The following is a 12070-nucleotide window of genomic DNA, read 5'->3' on the forward strand; positions in this document are numbered from 1 at the left end:
TCTCACCGGCTCAGGGTTGACTCAGCCTTCCATCCTTCCGAGGTGGGTAAAATGAGGACCCAGATTGTTGGGGGCAATATGCTGACTCTCTGTAAACCGCTTAGAGGCCTGAAAGGCCTATGAAGCGGTATATAAGTCTACTGCTATTGCTATAGTAAGTATGTAGTGAGAGGCTAGGGAAAAATGAAGAAGTGTAGAGCATCTCAAGACACCTGAAACAAAAATTGTCATTGTCACAACACAGCAATTTGAAGCTGGAAACAATTAAGATGGTATTTCTTTTGGCCAAGATCATCTCTGACATTAAAGGTGACCTTATTCATCCCTAGTGCCCTGTGTAAACCTAAATGGCTGGGCACCAAAAACTTTTACAGCTTCCCCCATACAGTGGTTCTGAAGTCTGACACATAGCTAATCATTAACACAAGCCACATGTTGAACAGGCTCTGTTTTCTGATTAGTGGTAAACTCTAATCTGGACCCAGCAAGTTCGGGTCATGCTCCTGAGATCCAACTACCAAATTCACTTTCTAAGTAAAGCCTTGGATAACAAGTATAATATGGCAAGTGATGCATTTTCAGCAATGACATACTATTGTTAGAGGATACATCAAATAAACTGGAAAGGGAAAGGGAATTTAGGGGAAACTGCTTATATTTCCAATCTTGTGTGACCTGGGAGATTGGCAAAAGAAAATTAAATGAAATCTGGGTGATTGGCCAACATGGACTTGGATGAAGCTCAAGGGAGCTGTGGGAGTTCCCAAGCTTTCATCTATCACAGTGGTAGTCAACCTGGTTCCTACCGTGCACTAGTGGGCGTTCCAGCTTTCATGGTGGGCGGTAGGGGTTTTGTCTGATACTGAAGCACTTTCCTTTTTTAAAATTTAATTGACTTTTTAAAAAATTTTCATAGCATTATTTAAAAACATTTTCATTCAGTTTTCATTCAGAAGAGCCAAGGTGGCGCAGTGGTTAAATGCAGCACTGCAGGCTACTGCTAGATCAGCAGGTCAGCGGTTCAAATCTCACCGGCTCAGGGTTGACTCAGCCTTCCATCCTTCCGAGGTGGGTAAAATGAGGACCCAGATTGTTGGGGGCAATATGCTGACTCTCTGTAAACCGCTTAGAGAGGCCTGAAAGGCCTATGAAGCGGTATATAAGTCTACTGCTATTGCTAATATTGCTATTATTCATAAAATCACCATTGGGCGGTTAGAAAATTTTACTACTAACAGAGATACAAAAGTGAGTGGTAGGTATAAAAAGGTTGACTACCCCTGATCTATCATGTATTATGGAGAGTAATTGGTTCTTTTTCCCTTTGGTAGGCATTGCTGGTTAGCGAGAGAAAGGAAGTGAGGAATCCACCAACTGCTGCCCAAAACTTTTACTCCCTTGTTGTTGAGCCACAATAAAGCTCAGATATGAGATCTGTTACAAATATCAAATGCTTTGGTGCCAACTCAAGGATGAGATCAGTATACATAGCTGTTCTATTCGGAAGAACCCCGGGTGGGTAATGACTGAGGCAAGGCAGAGGAACTTTAACTCTATTCGATCAGAAACAACTAACAGGCAACATCTATAGTAGGAACCAGCAACAACAACCTTCTATCAGGCTGATATTTATATATAGCAGCTGTCAATGGCTTAGCCAATGGTGCAGGTTTATTTTCCCGCCAGCTGAGCTGTCTATGGCTCAGCGAATGGGAGTAGTGTCCATGGGCATGCCCATGAGGCAGCACATCCTCAGGGATGCAACAATGGCCACAGGGAAGCACCCATAATGTGGTTTAGGTTGTGTACATACAGTAGTCTATTTTTTAGTAGAGATGTTGGGAAATCCTTTCAAGGAATTTCTCCACAGAGCAAAGACATTCTCAAAAGATTACTAAATCTGTCTCTCACTTTAAATTTGGCAGCAGAACAGCTTCTTCCTTTTACTTTCTCTTGGAAGCAGAATAACATTTTATCCCACACAATGTAATGGACCATTCTCATCCATCAGGCTGAAGAAATGGTATTTCCATCCCATCCTATAAAGAACAAAGTATATTCTTCAAAGTTGAGTGTTTGTTTGCTTTTTCCTCTGGAAAGACAAGAAGAAAAAAGAGCTTTAGAATTAAAAAAAGACTCTCCATAGCTTTCATTTTGTTGGAGATTTTGAGATGGCCAATATAAGCCTGTTAGAATATTATCTGTGGGAAATTTTCAGGTAAGCTCTTATTCCTTCATGCTTTCTTCTTCTTCTTCTTCCTAGCATATTCCCGCAAGTTCAGAGACTGCTTTTCAGATCATTGAGCACCACTTTGCATGGTCAGCTGTGTCTCCAGAGTGCAGGCCCGTGGCTTGCATATCTTTGTTGATGGTGTCTTGCCATCTCTGCTTTGGGCGTCCACGAGGTCATCGGCCATTGACTTCTAGTTGGTAGGCAGCTTTGGCAACGGTGGAAGGTGCTGCTCTCAGGACATGTCCATACCAGCGGAGCCAGCCATTTTCTCTATAATTGGTGCCACACCAAAATGTAGAATGGTGCCTTTTGGGATGTGGTCAAGAAGGGAGATGCCTGATACCCAATGGAGCATTTCCATTTCCATGGCATGGAGATAACTTTCGTTCCCTGTTGTTGTTGCCCAGCATTCAGTGCCATACAGTGCAACCGGGCAGATGGTTGTCTTGTCTTATTCCTTCATGCTTTCCTCCCGCAAAAAAAGATCTACCATGAAAAGGCAGAATTTACAGAGGAGGATTTCATCTGTAAGCCTACATTATTTGGAGAAAGAGGGGAAGCGCTACTGTTTTATCAGCCTTTCTATCTGATGGGCCCTTCTGGAAGGAGAAAATAATTGTGCCATTTGTAGAAAGGAAGACTAAGTAACAACCTATTTCAATAAAGTATTAGAGAAACTTGCAAGTGAAGCAGTAATTCAAGGCCAGGATTAATGACCATGGTTCCTACTATCCCCAGGACTTTTAATAAATTCTGAATTAAATGTCCCATTTGTCTATCAGTTCTTCCAGATAAGTTTGGGGAGTGGGGGTGGCTTGAAAAGAAGCCTTCTAGGTTCATTGGAGGCTTGCTGCTGAGATCGCCCTGCAGTGTCAATAAACACAGAATTCTTTGTATATGTTTGAGTGGCGGGAATGTGCATCTGGGATTCATCTGGCATCAGAAGTTTGTATTTGGAGGTAATGGAGGGCCCTCCACAAGACTCCAGGCTGGCTGTAACTTAGTCTTCATTGATGCTGTTAAGTGTCAACATCTGTTTTCCCCCCTTAAAAAAACCCCTACTCTCCCCACCAGGAATTCAATTACATTTCATAAATGAACACTATTCAGGCATGCTTTAAAAATTAAAGATAGCCATGGTGTTTGTTTGCCTATTACGTAGAGAATGGTGCAATCTCTGAGAGGATTAGAGGGAATTTAGAAAATCAGTTTGCTTTAGGCAAGACAAAGGGCAGATGCAGCCATAGCTACAGCCACCCATCCCGGTGCTACAATGCAACAAAAGGAAGATTCCAGTCCATGTTCCTTGCCACTAATATAGTGTCATCTTTGATGTACTGACAACGTGCCATGGGGCATGCCATCTTCTGCCATTGCCAAAGCATTAGTAACTCTTATTATGTACCTCACCCACTATGTTCAACTATATTATTCAGTTCTCTGTGCTCCTTTCCCTAAGCCCCTATATATTCTCCAGTGTTAGGAAGAGGACTGTAGGTACCATGCAATCTACAGTGGGCCTGCTTAATTAATTTGCGGCCCTTAGGTAATGTAGACAGAATAGCTCCATTGCTCATATTGTGGTAAGATACAAATGCCCATCCAATCTGCTTCTCTTCTTGGAGAAGGCAGGGAATCAATCCCTGAGGCAGAACAATGTTTTACGCTCATTTTCAAATGCTCTCCATAATTTTCCTTGGATGCATATCAAAATACCCTTCATTAAAAAGTCAGCAATGGTCAAATGGCTTCCTTAGACAAAAAATGGCTTGCTACAGTAGTTAAAACTACAGAAAAGTTCAGAATTTCAGAATAGGTTCCAGGAAATGCATTCTTTTATCAGGTGAGGTACATCATTTAGAGATAGATAGATGATAGATAAATAGATAGATAGATAGATAGATAGATAATAAAATAAATATATGAACACATATGTTTAAGTGACAAAGAATGTTATGTGTAGACTGAATGATATAAGCATGAGTGAAATAATGAAGAAGTATTCTGTAGATGTGTGTGTATTTCCTCAATCATGTACTTCTTCAGGCCCTAATGTTGAAATAGGTTGCCCGCTCTGATTGAAAAAATAATCAGAGCTTACCTAACTCATCTCTCAAAACTGGTGATGTTCCGGTTCCTATTTCAGATTTACGGTATATAAAATTTTGAATCTTGCCAAATCTTTCTTCAGTTTGGTGGCCTGTTTCAGAAGCCAAGGCTGTCAGTTATATATCAAAAGGTATTTATAATCTGCTAATTATTCGGTTAGCCTTTGAATTATTATAATTATTCTCAAGAGCTATGGACCCCAACCTGAATAGTTACAATCTTAACAGTGAAGTGGTATATTGGACACCATCCTTAAATGCACAGTCTTATCAGAGAAGACATTTCTAGGATATAGTTATAGAAAGAAGCAACTACAAATTTGGTCCACATATAAGAAACAAATATTTGAATTAGGAAAATCAGAAGTATTTGGCACCGAAAGGGGTGAGATGATGAACAGAGGATTTAGCTCAGTACTGCTTCTTAAACTGCAAAACAAAAGAAAAACAAAACCTGACAGCAGTCAGCCACTTAAAATTTGTGTAAAAGAGATTTGACTCAATAAATCCAAAGACACAGAAGCTGCCAATTTATAAACCAATGACTTTTATAAGATATTTTGTGTATGTGGAACATCAATTGAACATTTTTATCACTTTTTTTTCCTTAGGAAAAAAGTAAACTTTTTATTATCCTCAAACCAGATTAAGACAATTAAAATGATCGATCAGGTATAATCAACAGCACATGGAATAATAAGTATCAGTAGATCAGATATCAATTTTTTTCAAATTAATAAAGCAGCATATATGTACACCCTTCCCTATGTTCTCATAGCTGTGAGAAGAAGAAATATTCAAGGTTTTAATATGAAAAGAAAGAATTAGTGTGATAAATAAATAAACCATTATGACAAAAGTTTGCTGTTCAATCCTAATAGAAATATAGTTCAATTAGAGTAAGAATATAATATATTTTATGCAGTAAAGGGATTACAAATCCATTTTTATAGATCATCTGCTTTGTTCATAATTGCTGATAGTTACAAAATGTTTTGAAAATAAGCTACTTGACTTCCCATTGATCCATGGGGATTTAATTAATTAGGAATAATTATTCAAATGGGCTATTATCAATGATTCACTTCTATTTAAGCACAAAGCAGAACTTAAGTCATGATAGTATTCATTTATTATTGCTTGATAGCAATATTGCTTGATAATGATACATTAAAATGATTAATTTTCTAAAACTCGATTTTGTTTTAAATGCTCCAAATTCCTTTGTCTATTCCTAAGTGCCAAACCTGCCAGAAAGTTATCTCTTTATATATAAAATCTAGAATGAGGTAAAATCAAACACTACAAGCAAAAACATTGGTGTAATGAGTTGAAATAGCATAATGCTTTTCAGTTAAGGCAAGTATATTATTAGAAACTCAAATATTAAATGGATATTAAACAAGACAATTAATATGTTTTAAATGCACAGGAAAATATCATAGAAAGTTACAAATGTTTTATAGGATTATAACATGATTATTACTGGAAAATCAACCCTTGAGCAATATACAGGGCGGGCATAACCTTTTCCTAGGGGGTCACAGCAACACTTGTAATAACAACACAAATAATTCATACACCATTCGAAAGCCCATCAAAAACTGAGTTTATTGACACGATTTAATAGTCAGTATGACCACCATTAGCCCTTCGAACAGCATTCAAACGAGGTGGATAAGAACACAACAAATCTTCAAACAGTTCCGTTCGATTTTCCAGATTTTTCAACACAGTTTCCAAATTCATTCTCAAAGTTTCAACCGAATATCGATTTTGACCTTGCTCCTGAATCATCAGAGCTTCCACTTCATCCTTAATTATGGCCCCAATGTTCTCTGCCGGATTGAGATCTGGCGAATTTCCCGGCCAGACGTCATTGCCCCAAAATTCGACATTGTTTTCCTTTAACAATTGCTGAGTCGCATTTGCACGCATGCAAGGAGCTTTGTCATGAAGAAAGACAGCCTCACCAACCACCAAGACATTGTCTGGATCACTGAGAAATGGAATGACATTCTCCAATAAAATTTTCTCACAGAAATAACTGCCATCCCAGGATTCCCCTTTATCCTTCAAAACCCAATGCAGTTTCTTGGCTGTGAAAATGACGAAAATCCCGATGCAAGTCGGATTGCGAACGATTTGTCGATATCGTTCATGTTTGGCAATGTCGTTGACGTCTTTAGCCCAAATTCGATCGTTCTGGAAATTCGGTTTTCGAATGGCATAAACGAAGAATTCATCAGATGGCGCCAAATGAAGAAAATCTTCCTCGGTCCATTCAGACAACCAATCGCACAACCAAAGCCGATCTTGAACGTGTGTTTGAGTTTTCAATGGTTTGCAAATGATGTGGAATGGCTTCAAACCTTCTCGTTCTCGATATCGGCCGATTGTCCTTTGATCAACTCGTTTTCCATGAATTTGAAGGATTTCTTGGGCCACTTTTCGGTTTCCTTTTCGTTGTTTGCGACTGCCAGTTGCAATGATGGCTTTGCTTTCTTGGGACAGTTGCAGAGGACGCCCTTCTCCAAATTTTGTGAAACATTCTTGGGCTGTTTTGTTCCAATTATCAGTAACCCAATCCGGATGACGTTTCAATTTGTTTGCAATCCATTTTCGATTGATAAACGTCGCTCCAGCATCGCGAGCCTCTCGAAAGGCAATGCATTTTATTCTGTCAATGATCCTTTGTTCTTCCGAATCGAATTTTCCAGCCATTCTTAAAGCAAATTTAACATTTAATAGCTCATTCAATTCAGTTTTTTATGGGCTTTAAAATGAGGTGTCGCGAAAGTTGTAAACTGCTGTCGATCTTGCTGTGACCCCCTAGGAAAAGGTTATGCCCCGCCCTGTATGTGAATGATCTACCATCAAAATAGTTTCAAATAAGACAAGTTTAATAATTTGTTCTTAAACTTTCTAAAGTTTAATAACTTTAATAATCATTAATAATACTTGAAAAAATGTTCAAATACACATACAACATAAAAACATAGAAAACCACAGCAGAAAACTGTCTATCAAGTCTGCCCTTTGAGTTTTTTGTTTTTGTTTCCTTTTTTATCTGTTTTATTATTTTTAATTGTTAAATTTTAAACAACTCTGTTCTATATTATATAACTTTTTTATTAGAGTGAATGGTATTAACCATAATATCCTTTAGTGCTGAGGTAGGGAGTTGGGAGTGGGTATGTCATTTTGTACTGGTTCCCTTCCTTCTTCCGAGGCCAGTTCCAATTGGTGTTAATAGGGAGCGAGAGGTCCAGCTTGTGACTCTTTATGGGGTGCCACAGGGTGAGGTATCACCAGAAAGCTGATGATATCCAATTATAAATCTCTGTCGTAAGTGTTGATTGAATGTTGAATGTTGATTTTATTTATATGCCGCCCTTTCCCCCCGAAAGGGACTCAGGGCGTCTCACAACTCAACCAGGGAAGGGGGATACAAACAAAAAATTAAAAACAACACAAAACAATGCATAATTAAAAACACACAGCAGTCATACCAATTCGAGATGGGGGCAACAGTTCTTTAGCCCCAGGCCTGTCGGAACAGCCAGGTTTTAAGGGCTTTGCGGAAGGCCTGGAGGGTGGTGAGGGTTCAAATCTCCATGGGGAGTTTGTTCCAGAGGGTCGGAGCAGCCACAGAGAAGGCTCTCCTCCGGGTAGTCGCCAGTCAACACTGGCCGGCAGATGGAATTCGGAGGAGGCCTAATCTGTGGGATCTAATCGGTCTAGTGGAGGTAATTGGCAGCAGGCGGTCTCTCAAGTACCCAGGTCCAATACCATGAAGGGCTTTATAAGTGACGACTAGCGCCTTGAAGCGTATCCGGAGACCAATAGGCAGCCAGTGCAGCTCACGGAGGATAGGTGTTACGTGGGTGAACCGAGGCGCACCCACGATCGCTCGCGCGGCTGCATTCTGGACAAGCTGAAGTCGCCGAATGCTCTTCAAGGGCTGCCCCATGTAGAGCACGTTGCAGTAGTCCAGTCTAGAGGTCTGATGATGATGATGTAGACATTCTTTTGCAGTGTCTGAGGCTGTGGGAGCCTGGATAGGAAACAACATTCAACTGGTGCGATGGAGTGACTGTGAGTGGACCCTTCTTCCAGGAATTAATCATCTTTGGTCTTGGATGGGGTTGCATTACCCCAGACAGACCTGGTTTGCAACCTAGGGGTCCTTCTGGATTCATGGCTCCTTCTCAAAAGAGCTAGAAGGGCTACCTAAAAGGGCCTTTCCTCAGCTTCATGTTATTCACCAGTTATACCCTTTTCTGGATAGGGAAGCTCTCCGATCATTCATGTCCTGATTATCTCCTGTGTGGACTGTTGCAATGTGCTCTACATGGGGCTATCCTTGAAAAGTATCCAGAAGCTTTAACTGGTGCAGAATGTGGCCACATAAACAATTCCAGATGCCCAAGGAAGGATACATGTAACACCTTTGTTCCATAAACTGCATTAGGTACCAGTTTGCTATTGAAGGTGTTGATTGTGACTTATAAAGCCCTACATGTCATGGGGTCAGGCTATCTATGGAATCATCATTGCTCCATTACATCAGCCTGTCTCACATGATGAGGAAAGGAAGGTATGCTGCATATCCTTTAAGTTAAAAAATTCCAACTGGCAGGGTCTAGGAAAAAAGCCTTCTTTGTCATTACCCCTGCTCTGGGAAATATTCTCTTCTGCAAGGTGAAATGGGCACCCCCACTCTCCTGGCCTTCCAAAAAGGAGTTAAAACATGGCCCTGTCTGTGCCCTCAGATAGGGAACCTAGAGGAGCACATAGCTATAAGGCTGGTATACACCTTGAGACCCCTCCCATGGCCTTTTAAACTGATTTTTATCAGAGTTTAACCATCCTTGCTCCTTCTAAACTCTATTTTTTTTTAAAAAAAATGAATTCTTATATGCTGTTTTTATCAATCAGAATGGAGCTGGAAGGGACCTTGGAGGTCTTCTAGCCCAACCTCCTGCTCAAGCAAGAGACCTTATACCATTTCAGACAAGTTGACTGTTCAGTCTCTTCTTAAAAACCTCCAGTGATGAAGCACCCACCACTTCTGAAGACAAGCTGTTCCACTGATTAATTGTCCTCACTGTTAGGATGTTTCTCCTTAATTCCAGGTTGCTTATAATAAATAAGTATAATAAGCATATATTTTAACATTTTATTGTATACAGCCCATAGTAGTCCCCTTTTGGCGAGATGGGTGGTTGAAAATGTGATGTGTGTGTGTGTGTGTGTGTGTGTGTGTGTGTGTGTGTGTGTGTGTATGTATGTATGTATATATGTATATATAGTGACCTTCCTCCCATATTTGGGCATACCAGGGGTTGTGACTTTAAATATATACCTTTCGCCCTGGCCTGGCTGATAAGGAGTCGAGCTCTGTAGCTCAGTGGTTAACACATCTGCCTAAGAGGCAATAGAGCACAGGTTCGATTCCCAGCAATATTGGGTTTCTGTCTGGATGGTCTCTTGTGACGAGCCGAAGGACAGAGAATGGAAGTGTGACCTTCCTCCCATATTTGGGCATACCAGGGGTTGTGACTTTAAATATATATATATATATATATATATATATATATATATATATATATATATATATATATATATATATATATATATATATATATATATATTAGATTTTTACAACCCCTGGTAAGCCCCAATTATGGGAGGAAGCTAACTGCTTCCATCATCTGTCAATCGGCTCGTCACAAGAGTCCATCACGACAGAAACCCAATATTTTTACTGTTGCCTTTGTTATATTTGTGTTTTTTTTATTTGTGCTGATAAATAAATAAAGGGAGACTAGTATAGATCTATTTCAAGCTATTTAGCTCTCATCAGCTAGCCATATCCTTACTGGGATTTGAACCTGGGCTATATTACATACTAGGCAGACTTCTTAGCCATTAGGCCACAGGCTCTTATCCGTTATCAGTGAAGCCAGGGTGAAAGGTATCTATTAGATTTTTACAACCCCTGGTAAGCCCCAATTATGGGAGAAAGCTAACTGCTTCCATCATCTGTCAATCGGCTCGTCACAAGAGTCCATCACGACAGAAACCCAATATTTTTACTGTTGCCTTTGTTATATTTGTGTATTAGCTTCCTCCCATAATTGCTTCCTCCCATAATTGGGGCTTACCAGGGGTTGTGACACTATATATATATAGTGTGTGTATATAGTGCAGTGTTTTTCAACCACTGTGCCGCGGCACACTAGTGTGCCGTGACATAGTGTAAGGTGTGCCGTGGGAAAAACACCCGCTGGGTGTTTTTGCCTCGGGACATCTCTGTGTCCCGAAAGTTGCTTTCGGGACACAGCGATGCCTCTATTAAGTCCCTGCGGCCGCGCGTTTACTTTAAAAATGCGGGGACCACCGGGAGGTAGCGGACGCAGGGACGTCACTGATGTCCCATGTGTGCGCCCATAGCAACAATCGCGGAGGACCGGAGCAGCGAGGAGAACGCTCGCTGTCAACTTGGTAAGTGTTACCAGCGGTGCGTCTCCTTCGGTGTTCCGAGCACCGAAGTGGGGCAGTACACAGGGAATTACAACCTAATGTTGGGGAACTACAACCTAATGTGGGGGTAACTATACTGCCAACCTAATGTGGGGGAAAATAAGATATATGCAAGATAAGATATATGCAGTGGGCATAGGAATTTGTTCATAGTTTTTTTTAACTATAGTCCGGCCCTCCAACGGTCTGAGGGACCGTGAACTGGGCCCCTGTTTAAAGAGGAGACAAGTGCAGTAAGTACTGAGTGACAGTGAGACAGGAGCAGATACTGCAGTGATGGACAAGTTTTTGAAAAGGAAAGAACTGGACTCTGAACAAAATTCGCAGCCAGATGAGAGCCCAAGTATGAGTGGGGATCAAAAGAAAGCAAAGATGGTTAGCTCAAGCAAATTCTCTGGCACAAGGCAATATAGCGAAAGCTATATTTCATTTGGATTTACTTTCACTGGAGATGCAAAGAAACCAACTCCACTGGGCGTGGTGTGTGGTGAAAAGCTATCTAACAGTGCTATGGTCCCAAGTAAACTTAAACGCCATCTCCAAACGAAACACCCTTCGCTTCAAAATAAGAATGCGGACTATTTTGTTCGCCTGCGTGAAAACACGGAGAAACAGGCAACTTTCATGAGAAAAACCACAAAGGTAAATGAAAGAGCTCTTAAAGCTAGCTATCAAGTTGCTGAACTTATAGCCAAGTCAAAAAAGTTGCACACTGTGGCAGAGACATTAATACTTCCTGCCTGCAAAGCTATTGTAGAGGAGATGCTAGGACCTGAAGCAGCTAAGGAAATAGCCAAAGTCCCACTCTCAGACAACACAATTTCCAGACATATTAATGACATGTCTGCAGACATTGAAAGTGTGGTTTTGGAAAAGATCCGTATCAGTGAGAAATTTGCATTGCAACTTGACGAGTCTACTGATATCAGTGGACATGCTCAACTTTTGGCCAATGTGCGTTTTGTGGATGGTGATGCAATTAGAGAAAACTTCTTTTTTTGCAAGGCATTGCCAGAAAAAACAACAGGAGAAGAAATTTTTCAGGTCACATCAGAATACCTTGAACAAGGAGGACTTAAGTGGGAAAACTGCACAAGTGTCTGCACCGATGGAGCTGCAGCCATGGTCGGGCACACCAAAGGCTTTGTAAGCAGAATGAAGGAAAGAAATCCAGATGTGA

The 12070-nt window shown here is 40.7% G+C and overlaps 1 protein-coding gene across 1 annotated transcript in view; it reads left to right on the forward strand.

The window, feature by feature from the left end:
* The first annotated feature begins 11166 nt into the window (after positions 1-11166).
* The window catches only part of LOC148045466 (zinc finger BED domain-containing protein 5-like), a 1878-nt gene continuing 974 nt past the window's right edge, over positions 11167-12070 (forward strand). Inside the window, exon 1 of the mRNA XM_087717019.1 lies at positions 11167-12070. This exon is cut by the window's right edge and continues 974 nt beyond it. Within this exon, the coding sequence (XP_087573145.1) occupies positions 11167-12070 (904 nt within the window).

The sequence above is a fragment of the Thamnophis sirtalis genome, unplaced genomic scaffold (genome assembly GCF_051295495.1).
Source record: "Thamnophis sirtalis isolate CommonGarterSnake01/CBP01778 unplaced genomic scaffold, rThaSir2_p1.2 scaffold_5, whole genome shotgun sequence".
NCBI classification, from domain to species: Eukaryota; Metazoa; Chordata; class Lepidosauria; order Squamata; family Natricidae; genus Thamnophis; species Thamnophis sirtalis.